Source organism: Sinocyclocheilus grahami, unplaced genomic scaffold, assembly GCF_001515645.1.
Source record: "Sinocyclocheilus grahami isolate Dianchi unplaced genomic scaffold, SAMN03320097.WGS_v1.1 scaffold335.1, whole genome shotgun sequence".
Classification (NCBI taxonomy): domain Eukaryota; kingdom Metazoa; phylum Chordata; class Actinopteri; order Cypriniformes; family Cyprinidae; genus Sinocyclocheilus; species Sinocyclocheilus grahami.
In genome coordinates this window covers 333949-354331 of record NW_015505514.1, presented here as the reverse complement: position 1 = coordinate 354331, position 20383 = coordinate 333949, and the positions used below count along the sequence as shown (strand labels likewise).

Here is a 20383-nt window from a genome sequence, read left to right as displayed (position 1 = left end):
TATAGGAGTAGGTTTCATAGAGTTGGCAAATAAATTTTTCATAAGTTTGTAGGTACAGACATCTGTTGTGGCTGTTTTTATGAGGCTTTTTTAATAGTGTTCATATCGTTATCGGAATTATATCGTATCGACCGAAATTAAGAAATATATTGTGATATAAATTTAGGCCATATCATCCAGCCCTAATTTGTGGTTAAAAAGTATATCAATTAAAAAAAATGTTTTTTAGAAAATGGCCGATGGTTTGGCTCAGGGGTGCCCAAACTGGAGGGCCGGTGTCCTGCAGAATTTAGCTCCAACCCCAATTAGACACACCTGAACCAGCTAATCAAAATATTGCTAAAATAAATGTGTAAGTAAAAAATGTAAGTCGCCTGGTAATTTATGGTGGAAAAACAGTAAAAGTTCACATGAAAGCTTCACATTTATTTATTTTTGTTGCACATTTCTTATTTTGTCACCTTTTATGTTGTTTAGTTGAAGTATTAGTTCACTTCCAGAATAACAAGTTCCTGATCATTTACTCACCCCCATGTCATCCAAGATGTTTATGTATTTCTTTCTTCAGTCGCAAAGAAGTTAAGGTTTTTGAGGAAAACATGCCAGGATTTGTCTCCATATAATGGACTTCAATGGGGAACAACGGACTATATATATATATATATATTATTCCTCGGCTGGGATCGTCTAGAGCCCTTTGAAGCTGCACTGAAACTGCAATTTGGACCTTCAACCCTTTGGTCCCCATTGAAGTCCATTAGATGGAGAAAAATCCATATCTATGTTTTCCTCGAAAACCTTAGTTTCTTTGCGACTGAAGAAATAAAGACATGAACATTTCTGATGGCATAGGGGTGAGTAAATTATCAGGAGATTTTTATTCTGGAAGTGAACTAATCCTTTAATGTTTATTGTATTATTTTAGTTTCATGTGTGTTACCCTAACAGTGTTTGTGTACTTTTGGCGGTTAATGAATAGGTCCACTTGTCGTTATCGTATTTTTATTGTAAATTTTTCAAAAACAATAGTTTTACAGTAAATTTAACAGGACTATACATTGTTTGCCATTCCTTATTAGTCAGAATTGTCTTCACTACAGTCTCTTACTGCGAAATGTCCTTTTATTGGAATAATGGCACATCACATTGCGTCACATTACAGTTGAATACTTACAGATGTGCTTTCTATTGAGTGAACTCTCTAATCACACTTTCAGGATCCTACTATGAGTCGAGCTTTTACGTGAGAACACGAGTCTGAGTGTTCTGACACTCTCCTTATCGCATCCGTATGGCTTTTGCAATGTTTTCCTGCTTTTCTGACACTTGCTTTCTGCCTGCCTTCAACATGATTACAGCAGCTTTCCAACCCTGTCCTCCCACTCTGAACTTGGAGTGAATATAGCCGACCCCACAGCCCACTACATTTTCAATCCCAGTGTGTAGGAGCCCATATCCGGAGCCTTCCTTCAGCAAAAACACCTCTGAATTTGATTGCGGATCACTGCTGATTTACAGGGATTTTCAGATTTGGGTTCCAAAAGCACTGCATTGTGTCAAGAAGAAGATACAACGCGCTTTATCAAACACTGCATATTCTAAATGCACAGAGAATGGTTGAAAGTGGCATAACATCAGATTGTTGAGCGCAGGGGGGTAGTATTCACAGTTGGGTCGTCTCCAGTTTTCTCTCTTCACCATGACAACATCTTCACACTTCTAGAGCGCTTGTTGCTATCGGTTGCAGTGAGAATATACAAACTGCCAGACGGTGGCAGCCCTATTTGTAGAGTCATGCATGTTTAATGTTCCGGTTAGCTTTTAGGTCACCAAAATACACATTTGTTACGCAAACCAAAGTTCATCGAAGTTCGACTCATGCACTTCAGGGGATAATTTAGTGCAAAGTGTAGAACAGTCAGTACTAAAACAGCACATTACCCTCGTCAAGGTCACAATAATCAATACCTGTCTAAACTGGCTTCCGCTAACAACATGCCTCGTGTCTATTTTGATTTGCTCCATTAATTCTGCTTTCAGTTTGACGTGTAAATACCTGTCAGGTTAGCCTGAATATGTTTTAGGCTCCTCGGCTGATGACAACATTGAATAGCATGAAGGAACATGAGAAATTGTGCTTCCTGCAGTTAATGGCCTTATCTGGATGCCACTAATGCATTTTGTGGAACTGAAAGTTATGGTGGCGGTAAACGGTAAATGACTTTGAAGGTCACACATTAAAGTAATTTAGTGAACTTTTATACTGGAAAACACCGGCTTCCTGCAGGGCCAGATTGAAAGGTGTTGACGAGAATGGCGGGAAATGTGAGATTATATGGTTTTATGTAGATAGAACCCTTCTAATAATCCAGTGCATATGCTGTCAGATCTCTGATTGTATGAATCATGTTGCACACATTGGCTGGTCATCCTACATGATGCATTTCATCTCATCTCCTGTGACATTTTCCATCAGGTGGAAATTATGTCATTTAAAGATGCTGTATGTGATGTTAGCCATCTTGCTAGCCTTCGTCAGACTAAAATAGACTGTCTCCGTCTATTCATCCACACGCCTTGGGAGTCCAAGGTTGCTGATTGGCTAAAAAAGTGCAGGCCATGCTTAGATTTCTTTTCTTCTTACAAAGCCTTAAAAGCCTTACAGAGTGACAGTTAGGACTTTTACACAATAAAAAAAAATATATATATACAGTGATATATATATATATATATATATATAAATATCCACGTCATAAATGCTGTTCTTTTGAACTTTTTGTTCATCAAAAAATCCTGAAAAATAAAGATAACAGATTTCACATAATATTAAGCTGGATTCATTATTGATATTGATAAGAAATGTGTATTGAGCAGTAAATATTAGAATGATTTCTGAAGGATCATGTGACACTGAAGACTGGAGTGAAGATGCTGATAATCACTTACAGCAGCTTTAAGATGGTCTTTTCAAAGCCCCTGTTCATATCTCATTCATTCATTTGTGCATTTATGTTCTCTTTCAGTCATTTCATTGTCGTGTTGCAGCACCATGATTGCAGCTCGACCAGGTCTCGTCCCATTCGTAGATATTTGTGATATCACAAATCCCGGAAAATATGCGTTGTAGTCCAAACGAGTCGTTCATTGTAGTTTTTGAAAATTGATTTCTGTTAAATAAAATATCTTCTTTTGAAGAGGACTTTGAGCTTTGTAACTTTGCAGATCTTTTTTATGCTCAAACAGCAACATTACAGACAAAAGCATAATCGGACCCTTTTAATGAATCCCTAAAGCACATTGATTTGCAGTGCTGCCGAGAGCATGAAGAAACACCAAGAAAAATACAGTCCACATGCACTTAGTCAGAGCGCTAATGCATGTAAACGTGTCTTGCTTTTCAGTTTGTCACCCAGCCAGAGCCCCATCATCCTGAGTCCATGCAGTCCAGGCAGCCCCTGCAGTCCCTTACAATCCCTTCACCCCTGGAGGTAAGACAGCCGATTCGCATGCCAAAACATTACATAAACCTGCTCCGGTCCTGCAGAGAGACAGAACTGTCTTCAGTTAGTCAGCATGACAAACACATCTCATTGATTTTTTTTTTCTCATTTAATGTGACCTACACTCATATCTATATGTAAAGCTCATGCTATTTGATTCATATGGATAGCAAAAGCACCTGAGCACATGGGATGCCCATGACTGACTAGTTGATTTTAGTGTTGTTTATCTCCTTTTTAAAATCCCCCGCAACAAGACAGTTTATGTAATATGAGAGTTTTAATGTTATAATTTGATGCAGAAGTTAAATATATTCTAGTAGCCTGTGTTATATGATATATATGGAACAAGCTTGAAGCCCATACTGCTAGATAGATCTATCGATCGATCTATCTATAATAATAATAATCATATTTTACTAATATTTTTAAATAAATACAATTAAAATGAAAAAGAATATTTAAAAATCAATAAAAATAAAATGCATTTCTAAAAATCATTATATTCGATGGTCTGACTTTGACTAACTCTCACGTGAAAAAGTAATGTCACTGGGGGAAAACGCTTACTTATTACTTTGCATGTCACTTAACATGCAAAAATGATAAATTATTTAGAAGATGCTTAATTGATATATACATATACATATATATATATATATATAAAGGCTGTATAATTATAATACATTATATATGGCCTATTCCAGCTCTCACATGAAGATTTGATGTCACTGGTGGAGAAATGCTTATGTTAGGTCATACCATCTTTGGGATTCACTATATCTTCCATCTTAACATGCAAAAATTATTAATTTTTTTTATTTATAAATATTTTTAACAAAATATATATATATATATATCTTTGAAACAGTGAATAATTTTGCGACGCAATGGTTTAACTGATTCGTCGTTACTGATGCTGTAAATGTTATTTGCTCACTTTCTTATATAATTTATTCGTTGTTTGAATAAGCGTTGAAATTAAATAATCGGCCTTATGTTTTTATTAAATTGTGATCACGTTAAATAGCCTACCGTTTCAGACGTATTAAAAACATTTCGTGACATGACACACATTATCTGGTACTTGCCTAAAAAGAGGGGTTTATGGTGTGCTCTGTTATCAGATTACACTAACATTAGGTTACTTTAAAGCCTGAAAAAAAGTTTTCAAAATCATCCCCCCACGTGAAGATTCGAGTCACTGGAGAAACGATTACGTTAGGTCATACCACCTTTGAGTCCATCCGTTACATCTGATATATTATTCTCTTAACACGCAAAAATATGTATTCAGAAGGTGCAAAGTTAATATTTCTACGACAAATACCAAGGTGTTAAACACCTTAAAAATTGACATCTTTTAGTTAGACCCAGGGCGAACACTCGGCTTCGACTCCGCTCCCCCTCTTCAGTCAAAATGGTACATCCCAAGTTTATCACCCGGCAATCAATCAACGCGAGAGAAACAACCACAACACAGCGTCTTACCTATAAACACGGACTCTCTCCTGTTATCCGATGAAATGCGCTTTTTGGAAAGTAAATAGTTAACTTTGTGCCAGGTCGAGGCGATATCGGAAGATGATTTAAATAGAATGTGAACTTCTAAACTTTTACTAAGTTGCACGGCGAGTCCAGGCAAGCAGCAGCAGCGTGCCACACAAAGAGCAGCGATGAAGCGCTGCGAGCCAAACGCAGTCCCCCCTACCAGTTCATCCAGTCGTGAGGCGGACTCATGAATCGCAGAGGGGTTCGGGTTCTGTTACTCGGGTTTGCTTGGACAGTTGGCACGCTAGTCGTCTGCGATTATGTCTGATCCGAGTTCCTGGAGCGCGTTGCCTGGCAGCAGCAAAGCTCGTTTCGTCACGGGCGCGATGCTCAAGCGATCCAAAAGGTAACATGTTATATCAGAGGAGGCATGCACGATCAAAACTTTCTAATGTGTCAACTTTTGACACGCGACGTGGGCATTTCTCGGCCGATTTATGTAATCACGCTGTGGGGTGTTCAGTGATGCTATGGTTGTGTTTCAAAACATAGTGTGTTGTTTACCTAGACTGTATTTTGGGCGTCGTAGTCGCTTGTCTAGGACTATGAAAACTGTTGCATGGCTTTATTTTGAGCTGTTGATGATGGCATAGAAAAATATCTGCATGCATTGATAGACATCTGTAGCTGCAGACTAGCAAGGGATGAAGGTGCAATGCATGAGGTGTTAGATGAGCAAATGACAAATCACATGCACAACTTTAGTCTCGGGGGTAATGCAAGTGACAGCTGTGTTGAAGGACACCTCTGATGGCCAGAGCCTGCAGATGCTGCAGAATTACTCATAGGAGTATACTTAAATCAAAAAGCGGCGTTATTGTAACACTATTGAGAGCATGCTGCTCATTAAATCCTTTGTATTTTTCTTTGTCAACTTTGCCGTCGACCATAAAGGCTGGGCTGGATTATGTTGAAAGGTTTTTAATAATCCCTCTCCTCTTGTTTGTGTGTTGCAGCTGTCGCAACAGTAATAGAAAGAGCCTTGGGGTTGGAACGCCGTCGCCCACCCGCCCTCTTTCGCCTCTGTCCGCCCACACAGGTAATACTCGCTGTCACATGACATTGAGCTGGCCTGTGACCATTGAGAGGTTGATGTAGCTGGCGTAACATAAGCCTGTCCACTCCTTCAGCCTCATGCCTCTTACCACACTGCCTCAAGGGTTTACTTGATCGCCCCAAGAAACATGGAAAAATCCAGACCTGTATGTTTTTTTTTCTTCTTTTTCTGCAGAGCACAAAAGGAGAAGAGTATTTTGAAGATTCTTCACACTGCTCTTTTCCATTCAGCAGCAGTTTTATCAGTAACCATGTCTGTCGACTACAAAAATGACCAAAAAAAAAGCACAACTAAAGTAGATCATATGAATTTTGCGTTGTCTTTCAAAGCGTTTGATGTGGTATGATAGCTTTGTGTGAGAAAATTGATCATCTTTCCCACAGTGATTGGACTATTTGATTAGTGACACTAACTCAAGAAATAAATCCGTAACAGAATGACAAATCATGATTCTACCGAATGATTTGTTGACTTATATCATCAGAATCATGTATTAAGAAATCAGCTGTATTATTTGTTTGCGAATCTGCTGAATGATTCACCTGAACCATTTGCTCACAAATTAGTGTGAGGAATTTGTTCAAGAATCAGATGAATGATTCACAAATCGGACTGAATAACATATTTAACTAAATTCATATATATATGCAGAATTATATAGGAATATCATTCTGTCTCCTGAAATGCTCTTTGTTTTCTCTCTGTAGAGCGGAAGGGAGACGGTGGTCTCTGGCTTCACTTCCATCCTCAGGTTACGGGACCAACCCTCCCAGCTCAACCGTCTCAGTATGTGGCTCTCGTATATCTGTAATTAAGTCTTGTGTGTTCCATGAAAATAAAATGAACAGCATTTGGTTTGAAATGACATGAGGATGCATAAATAATGACAATGTTTGTCAGAACTTTCCATTAAATCCCTTTAATGGTAAAAAAGCAAAGGAGGATTAAGTATTGCTGTATGAATCAGCTCTGTGAAACATTCTCATATTTCCGCATACCTAGACAATAATAGTGTTATGTTTAAGGATGGTTTTCAGTAAATATGGGACCGTTTTATGTTCGCTGTAGCCATGTATTTGGAGTAATGTGTTTGTTTGTTGTTTTCCAGTCATCATCTTCATCACAAGAACGACTGCACCAGCTTCCATACCAACCCACACAGGACGAGCTTCATTTCCTGTTCAAACACTTCCGAAGTTCGGAGAGCATGACTGATGAAGATGGGCGGCCCTCCCCGTTTATGCGACCCCGGTCACGTAGCCTTAGGTAAACAAAAACACGTGTACACATTAATTGCAACATAGATTGCCACTGTTTGCATTTTATTCATATGATGCTGCTAAAATAACATTATTTTGTGTATTTGGTGTAATGAAATGTTTATGCAGTTTAAGGTTCAAAAAACACATTATTTTCCACATACTGTACATTATTGTTTCTCCTCTATGCCCCGCCTTTCTGAAATGCGTCGATTTTTATAAAGCTCATCGGTCGGAAAAAGCGAGGTGTGCTGTGATTGGCCAGCTATCCAGTGCGTTATGATTGGCCGGATACCTCGAGCGTGTGACGGAAATGTTACGCCCCTCACCATACTGTTGATGATGCCCTGTCCGGCCGGAGCGATGATTCGGGGCGTGTTAGAACGAGCCGTTTTAGGTAGGTGTGGCTGACTCTGAACTTTTATAAAGAATATCTCTTTGGATTTGAGACTTTAGTCTTTGCAACTTTACAGATCTTCTTTATGCACCAAGAGCTTGTAACACTCCGAAGAGAAAGGAAAAAGCAAAAAAAATGAAATAAAATGCAATGACTGTGATGTGCGTAGTCAAAATAGATTTGTAATAGATATGTAATATTAAAGCAAAATTTCACCCAAAAGGTCTCGCATTATTTACTCACTCATGTGGTTTCAAACTTGTATGAGTTTCTTTCTTCTACTGAACACAAAAGAAGATATTTTGAAGAATGTGTGTAACCATGCAGTTGTTGGTCCCCACTGACTTCCATAGTATGGAAAAAAAATACTATGGAAGTTAGGGGTACACGATATTATTGCAACGTTATTGGAATCGGCTGATAAAGACTTAATGTAAACATCGACCGATTTGAAAAAAATGTATGCCTACAAGATGAATAACTTACATGCTCAGGGTGTGCTAGCGATAAGATCACATCAGCAGTGTGGTCATTCTTGAAGCAAACTTTTTTACTGGATGGTGATTAGATTCATTATTTTGGATAGCCGCATTTAATTTGAGAATGTACAGAATGCGATGTCCAGTGTGCTGTAGAGTAAACAGTTACTAGTACCTGTAGTAGCAGCAGCGGCAGCCTCCCCCAGGTCCTAATGCCCGTCTGGTAAGATGTTTTATTTAAGGGGTTCTGTAGGCCTGCTTGTAATAAAATGAAAAGTAAAATACACTAATAACATTTCAGTCAGGACCACTCTGTTTGATAAAGATTATTAACTACATTAAAGGGGTCATATGATGCGATTTCAAGTTTTCCTTTCTTTTTGGAGTGTTACAAGCTGATTGTGCATAGATAAGATCCCTGAAGTTGCAAAGACTAAAGTCTCAAAACCAAAGAGATATTCTTTATCAAAGTTAAGACTCTGCCATGCCCCCCTATAACGGCTCGTTCTAACACACCCCCACATATCTACCTCACTATGTGGAAATGTTTGCATAATGCGCCCAAATGTGCACGCAAAGAAAGAAGGCGTGGTTTCAGTAACCGCAGTTAGTGTTGAAGCAGCATGTCAGGGAGACGCTGTGTGTTTCTAGGCGAAAGCAAAAGCACTTTATTTGGCCTTCCGAAAGTAGATGCATTTAGGAATCTTTAAGATCACTTACGACAGAACAGCAATGCATTTTCTGGACGACCGTTTCGTGAACCTAGGAGAGGAGGTAATTCTGACTTTGCTATGACAATCTGGTGCTTCTGAATCAGCTACTGTTTTGTTATTAGTTTAAGTATTTGCTATTGACTGCAAACACATACTAGCTTCATCACTGTGTCTGTCACGCGACTCTGTTCCCCTTTGGGGCTTGAACTGATGGTAAAACTTTAAGACATTATTTACTGTCTTTACATTTATTTTGAAAGATGAAGCTCGCGATTATGGTAAGGGGCGTTACATTTCCGACGAGTGCTTGCAGTGTTCGGCCAATCACAATGCACTGGGTCAGCTGGCCGATCAGAGCAGACTGCGCTTGTCGGAAGGAGGGACTTTGTAGAAAACTAAGCGTTTGAGAGAGGCGGGGCACAGAGGACCTACAATAATGTACAGTATTTGAAAAATAATGTGTTTTTTGAACATTACAGCATGTCAACATATTCTGTTACACCAAATGCACAAAATAATGATCTTTAAAAAAGCATCATATGACTCCTTTAAGATACTTGTTTCTGTATAAATGAAGCAGTAATGTCATAAAATCACGAGTCTGTTTTGATTTAAAGGTCAGAAGCTATAGCTTGCATGAATAAAAATCACAAACATGATACTTGTTAATTAAATAATTTAATATACAGATTTATTCAGTAATATGTAATATATATTTTTCATATGGATTGAAAACTTAAATACAAGGAGCTCGAAAAGATTTTTAGATTTTTTTTACAGCTCTTTTGTATTAGACCATCTATTAATGTTAAATCCACAAATAAAATGTTAAGGTTTCAACTGCATCCGTCAAAAAATAAAAGAATAAATATTGTGCATCCCTAATGGAAATCAGTTGTATCCAGAAACTGTTTGGCTTTGTGTTCAGCAGAAGAAAGAAATTCATACAGATATAGAACAGCTTGAGGATGAGTGAGTGATGAAAGAATTTTAATTTTTGGGTGAATTGTCCCCTTTAAAGGCCACTTTATGGTGTTTCTTTGGTGCCTTTGCACCCTTTTTTGAAGCTTGAAAGCCTAAATCGTAACTGTATGAAAAAGAACAACCATAAAGAAAGTCATATGGGTTTGAAATGACTTGATGATGAGGAAATCATGACAAATTTTTCTCCTCTTGTCAGATGAGTGGATTCCTGACTAATAGGAATATCCAGGGTTTCCCCATCAAAACAAAACAAAAGGAGCGTTTTTGTTTTGCAAAAGAACCTCCCTCGAGGCTGAGTCATAGAAGAGACAGATTTTACTGTGGTGTAATTGAACACGGGTTTGAAATTTGCATCTGACCAGTTGATATGCGAGAGGATGAGTCTGAAGTAGAAACTAAAGTCAAATGAGTTTTTTTTTGTGTGTGTGTGTGTGTTTATGAGGCCACAGACTGCAGTGCAATGCCTCACCTTTAGCCCACTGCTCGCTTGGTTTTTGAAATAAAAGAGGTTTAGTTGGTATGTTTGTAAGTAAAGTATTTAACCATCAATCTACATGATGGCAGTTTTTATTAGTGATGCAATGGAATAATTTCTGCCGAAACAGCCATTTTTGGTTTCGAGCTGAAATAGTTTTGAAGGGCCAGAATCATTGAATGGACCAGTGACGTTCAGGGTTCGTACGGTCATGAAAAACCTGGAAAAGTCATGGAATTTTAAAACTGCAATTTCCAGGCCTGGAGTAGTTTTGGAAAAATTAATAAACCCAGAACATTTTGGAAAAGTCATGGAAATTTATTTCGGATATATTTGTGCAATAGGATATATTTTTAAATCAGGTCCTGAATTTCGGTGTGGTATCGTGCATATATTGGCTAGTTTTACTCATTTCCGCAGGTTTCGCATTTAGAATATGGGAAATCCCCGCAAACATTTATTTAAAGGGGATCATATGATGCGATTTCAATTTTTCCTTTCTCTTTGGAGTGTTACAAGCTCTTGATGCATAAAGAAGATCTGTAAAGTTGCAAAGACTAAAGTCTCAAATCCAAAGAGATATTCTTTATAAAAGTTCAGAGGCAACCACACCTACCTAAAACGGCTCGTTCTAACACGCCCCCACATACCTACATCACTATCTGGGAAAATTTGCATAACGCTGCCCAAATGTGCATGCAAAAAAAGAATGCGTAACTTTTATTCTCGCTGTAGTTGTTGCCGCCGCCGCCATGTCGTGAAGGCGCTGTGTGTTTCGTTGTGAAAGTGAAACTACTTTGTTTGGCCTTCCAAAAGAGGACGATATAGCTTCGTCATGCCTGGAGCTGATCCGTGCTGGTCGCTGAGGAAATACATCAACTTCGCACTGTCGATCGCCGGATCGGCTTTCACTGTGGACGAAGTGGAGTCCAGCCTGGGGTGGTTGCCGCAGGCACCATAATATGGCAAGGGACGTAACATTTCCGTCACAAACTTGAGGAATTCGGCCAATCACAACGCACTGGATAGCTGGCCAATCAGAGCACACCTCGCTTTTTCAGACCGATGAGCTTTGTAATAATCAGCGAGTTTCAGAAAGGCGGGGCATAGAGGAGAGACAATAATGTACAGTATGTGGAAAATAATGTGTTTTTTTAACCTTAAACCGCATAAACACATTTCATTATACCAAATACACAAAATAATGTTCTTTTTAGCAACATCATATGACCCCTTTAATATAGCATGTAGGTTAGATGTAAATAAATCCACACAGAATATTGGATTGAATCAGTCATATGAAAACAGCATGAGTGATTCAGCGGTACCGTGTCTTTTCTCTCTTTCACTCTCTCAAAACGGCTTCTCATCAGCGCATCTCGCCTGCACTGCAAGAGCTGCTGCACGCTGCGATTACAAGATTTTTGCTCACGTTTTGGGACAGTTGACAGAATTGTCACTTGCCTGATCGGGCCAGTGCTGCATTTTCACAAAACTGTATCATTTGCACATCTTTTTGTCCTTTTAAAGCATTGGTTAGTCGCACACATTGGTTAGTCGCACCCTCCAGACGGTTTTCTGTGCGCTCATAAACCCGCCTCGAAAACACCTCGCGAGTACCAAATTGAGTATTTTTTTCGCTGCTTATTGCTCTTAAGCGGCCAAATACACACAAAATTATGTAAAAATGCCCATCCTTGCGAGTATCCTCATAAACACAGTCGGTTTTGTCTTAAGTGAATGTAAACCGTTGTGTATCAGTATATTGGATCCATGCAGTCGGTCTTAAAGGGACAGCAGCTGTGCCTTCTGTCATTAATGTTAATCCAAAAAAAAAAAACTTTTGTAACGTTAATTTTAAGGATTAATCTGTTTTTAATTTACAGTTTATTTGATTTCTGTATATTTCTGTACCTGAATGCTACTTGTTAGACCTAAACTGTTTCCTAAATAAAATTCAGGTCCTGAGTTTAGTTTTAAATAAATTATAATATTCAGTGATGGGATGTGTTCTCTGTGTGGATTAACCTCTGGCACAGTCGAAGCTTGTACTTATTATGAAAACAAATAGAAAGCAAATAAGTAGCATTAATAGTCATTAATTTTAGTTAACATATGCTATGATAAATTTGAACATAGATTTTTCTTATTTTAAATGTATTCTTGTAAAATAATGGAACATTAGGTCATGAATAGTCTTAAAAATAATGGAAAAGTCATGGCAATTTATTGGTAAAAATGTGTACGAACCCTGGATGTTTAATTAGCAGTTCTCTGTATTTTGATCATGTCAATGTCTATTTCAGCATGGATAAACTACCCCAGGTAAACATGTTAGCTGTGTGGATGCTAGTGCTGGATTAACAATATCGATTTGTAATTTTTAATCGATATGGATTCTTAAATCGCAAGATCAGTCTTTTATTCTGTGCTGTTTTCTGTCGATGCGTGAACCTAACTAAATATTATTGTCGCACTTGCCATCTAATAATTGAAATAAGTTTTGTGCTTTGTCACTTTTAATATGAAACAAATGTCTCAGCTTTTTCCTTGTGTGCAATTTAAATGTTTGTACAACTCGGTTTTTATTTGAGTGTTGATTATTAAACAACAATTATTGATTATTACATTTATTTTTGGTTTCGGTTTTCGGCATCCTGATTATTCGTTTCAGTTTCAGCCCAGTACATAGCAAGTTTTCATCTGTTGTTCTCCTTGTTTCAGCCCTGGACGAACTGGCGGCTCCTTTGATAATGAAATTATAATGATGAACCATGTCTATAAGGAGCGTTTTCCAAAGGTATGTAGTGCCAACTGATTATTGGCAGTTTTCCCTCTACAAATCTGCGATGCCTAATGTTCTTTCTGCTGTGCAGGCCACCGCTCAGATGGAGGAGCGTTTGCTGGAAGTCATCAGGCAGTTTTCCCCAGACAGCACCCTACCGCTGGGAGACGGCGTCCTGGGATTTATCCAGCACCAGTTGGTGGAGTTGGCCAGGGACTGTCTGGATAAATCCCAGAAGGGCCTGATCACATCCCTGTACTTCATAGAGCTGCAAGATAAACTGGAAAAAATGCTGCATGAGGTGAGGCGGGAATTTCTAAAAAGTTTTTTGTTCGGTGAATCCAGACAATTGTTTGGGTATGAAACTGATTGTTGATGCTGGAGACGTGGTCTGCACATGCTTTGACATGTGGCACCTGCATACGGGCGACCCATGTACAGAAAGACTAAAAACAAAAAAATATTATGGCGACACAGTAGCTAGATTCACCTGATAGGTATTTTGGATTGACAGCCATATTTACTAACTATTGTGAATTTCATATTAGTTACATATCATGGACAGGGGCATTCACATGGGATAAGTGAAGCCTGTGATTGTACTCGAATTTACTGACTTCTCCCAGATATGAATGTTCCTTACCGCATGCTGCTATACATGTCATCCATCTCCATCTAATTGTTCTTTTTGTTTTCGCTCTTCTGATGGTTTTCAGCTTTCTCTTTCTGCAAATTGTATAGTTGTATGGTGTAGAGCGACAGGGGCGGTCCTAGACCCTTTTAGGTGGGCTTCAGCCCCCTTAAAACTATCTGAACGATCGGGCCAGTGCTGCTTCCTCAAAGTTTATCATTCTCATGAAAGAGACCTCAACTCGTGCACTGTCATAGATCGTCTCTGTGCGTAATACCATATGGCTTTTGACATCATTTACTTATTTTTTTCAATGTATCATATTGGCCCGAATATAAGACGACCCTGATTATTTTCCAGATGTACCTTTTGGAAAAAGGCTTTTTAAAAACCAAATCTTGTTTTTTTTCTCAGTAAAACACATTTTGTCTTCAATTATTTTCATATTGCATATTTTTCCTATTTTAATTTTTGTTTTGTAAGTATGGTAAAAACTGGTAAACTGTACCAACAATCACATTTAAGAAATATACACTTTTTGATATACCATTTAAAAAATTAAAAAACAGGTAGCCCATCTGAATTAGGACATTTAGGCTATCCATCTAATAGTAGCCTACCAAAATCTTATTAACAGTAGAAGTTAAATCTTACTGTAGTCTTCAAATCTGGGTACTGTCTTACGTTTTAAAATCACAAAGGGAGTTTGGTCCCATCAGGCTAACGTGACATTCACGACTCATGCAGCTGTAAGTTGTTTTTCTTTTTCTTTTGTTTTTACTCGCGATCTTTACATCACGCATTACATTACGTATTTCATGGCACACTCGTTTTATGTGTATTTGGCACCACCTATTGTTGTGGGTGTATTATTGACATGTCAAAGTCTAGACCCTGAATATAAGACGACCGCGTTTTTTCAGATGTATTTCCAAGAAACTAAACATCGTCTTATATTCGGGACAATACGGTATTTGTCTACCACATGACTTTGATTTGACAGGCAAATGTTTTAATGTTATTAAAAACTAAAAGAAAAATAATAATAAAAGGTTATGCCAAAGTAAACTATTAAATTTTTTCAAGAATTTTGTTTTAACAAGTGTTTTTATATATATATATATATATATATACAGTGGGTACGGAAAGTATTCAGACCCCCTTAAATTCTGACCAGCTTTTTGAATATGCTGATTTCATTTTCCAGCAGGATTTGGCACCTGCCCACACTGCCAAAAGCACCAAAAGTTGGTTAAATGACCATGGTGTTGGTGTGCTTGACTGGCCAGCAAACTCACCAGACCTGAACCCTATAGAGAATCTATGGGGTATTGTCAAGAGGAAAATGAGAAACGAGAGACCAAAAAATGCAGATGAGCTGAAGGCCACTGTCAAAGAAACCTGGGCTTCCATACCACCTCAGCAGTGCCACAAACTGGTCACCTACATGCCACGCCGAATTGAGGCAGTAATTAAAGCAAAAGGAGCCCCTACCAAGTATTGAGTACACGTACAGTAAATGAACATACTTTCCAGAAGGCCAACAATTCACTAAAAATGTTTTTTATTGGTCTTATGACGTATTCTAATTTGTTGAGATAGTGAATTGGTGGGTTTTTGTTAAATGTGAGCCAAAATCATCACAATTAAAAGAACCAAAAACTTAAACTACTTCAGTCTGTGTGCATTGAATTTATTTAATACACTAGTTTCACAATTTGAGTTGAATTACTGAAATAAATGAACTTTTCCATGACATTCTAATTTATTGAGATGCACCTGTATATATATATAATATTCATTATTTCACTTGTATCTGTTTTTAATTGATCAATTAAAAACGTACTCCTCACAGAACAAACGGGTATATTTAGGTTGTATGTATGAATTACATTTCTTATATTTTTTTGGGAATAAATTAATAGATCCAAGCAAAAAAAGGGTCAAATTATTGATCTGCATATAAACTGAGCTCGTTCTCAAAATTTGTAGATGACCGCTAAAAGTTTTAGATAGTCGTACGGCTGTGTGATGAATGACATTTTAATCTTGATTTCTGCTTCTCTCGATTTTAAGCATAATTGTTTAGTAATCGTGATTCTATTTTTCAGCAAAATCGTAATTAACCGTTTAACCAATATCGTGCAGTCCTAGTCAATCAAATATAGAATGCAATTTTTTGTGAAAAACCTTTAAGCCAGAAATCGCTAGTCAATTTCACAAATAAATGCTAACACATTCAATTAAAAGCATTTTAGACTTTTAGAATTATCTAGGAAAACATACTCTTATTCTCCAATCTTTGTTTTATTTACAACTTCGATTTACAACTTCTAATATCTATGCGCCACAAGTTTGAATTTAGTTTGACTTTGGTCAACTAGTCTTTTTCATGACCGCATGAACAACTGTTTTCAGGCTAAATTCTGTTGCTTTAGCCAGTGTCAGCTTGGTAACGCTGTCCTTTTCTGATTATGCCAAAGCCAGCATGTGGTCTGAGATGGTGGTTGTGGTTTGGCAGGAATATCAGGCTGACGGCGGCATCAGGGCATGGCTGGGTTCTGTGACTGCTGCTGTTAGTGTGCTGCTGGCTTTAAGGGGCCAGAAACATCATGTATTCTCAACAGAAACTGTGACCATTTCCCCTAATGAGTGTGAAATCCACCTCATTCCCCAAGGTGTTTTTACTCTATAAATACTTTGCGATTTTTTTATTTTTTTACACCCACCAAAAAAAGATCATCCACAAACTGAGTTAGCTGCATGCACGTACATTTGCATACATGCGATCGTTTTCATGTAATTGCATGTGTCGTTTTGTGTATAAATGCGTGCATACCCTGCAGCAGAGGTTTTGATTAGAAATATAGATCTCCCCGTTGAAGCTCCATGCTCATCTTTGCAACTACAGGGTGTTAGTTTCCATAGCAACCCTTACGCCCACCCTGTATGTAGTGTTCAGACAACCCCAGGCAAGACTCAGCGCTGTCAGATCGCTGCTGTGTGCTGGATGTCGTGCTCATAGATAAGGCTATTAAAGTGTTTCCCACTTGCCTTAGTCAGCGGTGCCAAGCGCGGGGCCCCAGATGCTGCAGTCATGCCGCAGTTTAGCTGTTCTAACTGTTCAATCATCAACCTGTTGTGATTGATAGTCAAATCCTGCGGTTTTGTGTGGATTTGTGGTTACATCAGTCTACTCTGCGCTGTTCCGCTGTCATTCTCTGCTCCCTTCTGGGATCTCATAGTCTTTGCTGATTTATTTTCACTGGCGTTATGGAAAAAAAAAAAAAAAAAAAAAAGAGACCGATAAGGCATGTCAGTGTAACAGTCATATTTTATTATTATATTCAGAAGTAATGTAAAATATTGGTAAATAAAACAAAAAAATATAAACTCAAATCCTTTAAATTTAACAAAATTCAGAACAAACTAAATTAGTGGCATTCATTATAAACGTTATAATGCCAAGACTAAATTTAAAGCTTTTAAACTTGGGCTCAGGTACCTCTCTTTCAACACAAATTGAAATGTTTTGCGTAGTGCTGGGCGGTATACCGGTTCATACCGAATACCAGTGTTTATTTTTGTTATGATATGAATTTTTTAAATCCCGCAATACCGGTCGGTGTATGTCGCTTAAACAACGTTCGGAACGCAACACTGTTTGAAAGGGGTCCCTTTTCACTGTTGCACTGTGGTGAGGGAACAGCTGTATGTGTTACTAAGCGTGAAAGTTCTGAAGCTGTAGAACTAATAGAACGTGATGACAGAAGAACTCATCCACAATATCCACATTGACCGCCACAAATATCCACCGTCCCCTGCCATCAGCTCCTGCGTCTCTCACACACGAGCGCGACTTTAGCACTAGATTTAGCAACTTTCAGACCCTTTTAGCGGCTTTTTTCCATAGAATATTCATACTGGCAAACCTAGCGACTTTTTTGGATAAACCTTAGCTATGGTTCAGTTGAAAGATTTCGCCAGTGCTGTCCCGTGAACGCAAGGTCTGACTTTCCAGAAGAAGTGTCACTTCTCTCGGCGTCTGTTCTGTGCAGTGAGCGGCAGAGAAGCAGCGCATTCTGTAGCGCATTCAGTTGGCCGCACTGCAGCCAACTCGTCAATAAATGAGTACAAAACAGCGTTTCCTAGCACCTGTCGCTTACTGATTGTTTGGAATTATAAATATGAGCGTAGTTCGTCTGTTAATATCACATGCTCCATTTTTTTTTTTGTCGTCTGTTGGGGTATTTTTTTTTTGTTGTTTTTTTTTACGCTCAGACGCAGGCAGTGCGCTGCAGGAGACAAAAAATTAATATAGCCAAAACAAACCGCATATTTTTTTACTATAGTCACTCATCATGACAGTAAAATAGGGCATTCTAAGTCGATATACAGCAGTATTTCCTCTCTCAATCAGTAGAAAATATGGTTAACACCCGGTCATGCATGAAAAAAAAAATACCGTGTAACCGGTATAATTTTGAAAAATACTGTGACAAATTTTTTGTCATACCGCCCAGCACTAGCTTGACGTTATTTATGTAATAAGTCACTTTGAAATATAAGTCACAGCACACTTCAGATGATAGAAATGTTTTGTATTTCAGAAAATTAGGAAAATATTCAGAAAATATTTATTTTTCAATATTGTGCAGCATCTGTTTTAACTTCAACTTTTCATTAGTTAAAAAAAAACTTGTCAAAGTTAAAGGGGCAGTAAGCAGTTTTTGAGAAATGCTATTGAAAGTGGATGGGACAAAGCACCAAAATACACTTGTAGCCAATCACCAGGAAGGAGCTTGTCCAGTTGTGATGGGGTAGGTGACTGTTTTGCATAGCATGCTTGTGAATTTGGAGGTGGAGCTATCAAGATAGGGTTGTGATCCTTTTGGGGAGGGGCGTGTTTGTTTTGGTGATTTCAGATATCAACAGCGTTTCTCAGAAATCGCTTACTGCACCTTTTAATACAACTCCCAAATTGTTTTTTTTAAAGGGTTCACTCAAAAATGAAAATTCTGTCGTTAATTACTCACCCTCGTGCTATTCCAAACGCATAAGACCTTCGTTCATCTTCGGAACACAATTTAAGATATTTTTGATCAAATCTGACAGCAAGGTAACTACCATGTTCAAGGTCCAGAAAAGTACCAAGATGATTGACAAAGTAGTCCGTGTGACATCAGTGGTTCAACTGTAAAGTCACGAAGCTTCGAGAATACTTTTTTGCGCAAAGAAAACAAAAATAACGACTTTATTCCACATTTTCGACTCTACTGCGTCACTTGTGGATGCACGTTCACGACAGTATCATGACGCGAGCGCTGTGATGTGGCGGCGCTGACCCAGATCCGGCGTATCCACTGATGTCACACGGACTACTTTGTCGATCATGGTACTTTTCTGGACCTTGAACGTGGTAGTTACCTTGCTGTCTATGGGAGGGTCAGAGAGCCCTCAGATTTCATAAATATCTTAAATTGTGTTACAAAATGAACAAAGGTCTTACGGGTTTGGAACAACACACGGGTGAGTAATTAATGACAGAATTTTAATTTTTGGGTGAGTTCGTGTTTTCAGACTTTTGGACATTTATCAGTTTCATGAATAATTATTGAATGTTGCAAATGGAACCCCATGTTGCGCTTGGTCCTTGAGCAAAAAATACTATCTATTTATGATCATGTAAACGGTAAGGACAGCCTGAAGCTGGGCATCATTATAAAGCTCTGTGCTGCAGGGGCACAAGCCACAGTGGAGTCTGAGCTGCCATCTACTTATGATGGAAAGAGACTGGCTGGCTGCAGTGCTAAAAAAGGAAACGGTTCATTGTTTTGATTGTGACTGTTCGTGTCGAGTTAGAAGCATCCATGTTTCCCTCAAACCCCTCTTGCAGTGGCATTTGGCTGTCTGCGAAACATGAGTCACACATCTTATCGTGCTATGAGGCTCTTTAATGCTGAGCATGTCTCCCTCACTTTGTTCGGCTTCATCAAATGCATAAAAATGCAGTAATTTTAGTTTTTCGTAGGAGTCGCCTGACCGAACGTGATCCTTTGTTTACTCAGCTTTTCTCCTAAACAGCCTTACGTGAGGAGACAGCAGCTCAAGAAAGATTACAAATGTTTTTATGCGCTCTGTCACAGACACTTGTGTTTAGGATATAATATCTGATTAAGTCTCGTCTTTAGATTGGCATGTAATGCATCTCAAATCCAGATTCAATGAGTATCCAGAGTTGATTAAAATTCACACGAGCGCCTGGAAAGGATTTGATCCTGTAGCACAAGTAGCTCATTACCTCCCACTCCCGCATCCCACAAGCCAGCAGATTCCCCTGCACAAGCAAGAAATAACATTCCAGTCACTTCGCCAAATACTGTCCAGTGTTCAGAACGGATACAGTGTTCTTCTGTCTGTTTGATGATCAGCACAGTATGCTGCTAAAATGGTGTGCCTTAGTAAATTAAATCACATCTTCAGTTTTGTGACTCTTTTTTTTCCCCGATTGAGTCCACTTATATTGTCAACATTTCATGCTTAAAACTGTTG

General features: G+C 38.4%; 1 protein-coding gene across 1 annotated transcript in view; it reads left to right on the top strand.

Moving 5' to 3' along the window:
* LOC107602799 (microtubule-associated serine/threonine-protein kinase 3-like) overlaps positions 1-20383 on the top strand; it is a 50488-nt gene that overhangs the window by 2370 nt on the left and 27735 nt on the right. Inside the window, exons 2-7 of the mRNA XM_016295383.1 lie at positions 3402-3488; positions 6008-6125; positions 6760-6894; positions 7217-7374; positions 13140-13215; positions 13292-13501. Coding sequence (XP_016150869.1) covers positions 3402-3488; positions 6008-6125; positions 6760-6894; positions 7217-7374; positions 13140-13215; positions 13292-13501 — 784 coding nt within the window. The remainder of the gene's footprint in view (positions 1-3401; positions 3489-6007; positions 6126-6759; positions 6895-7216; positions 7375-13139; positions 13216-13291; positions 13502-20383) is intronic.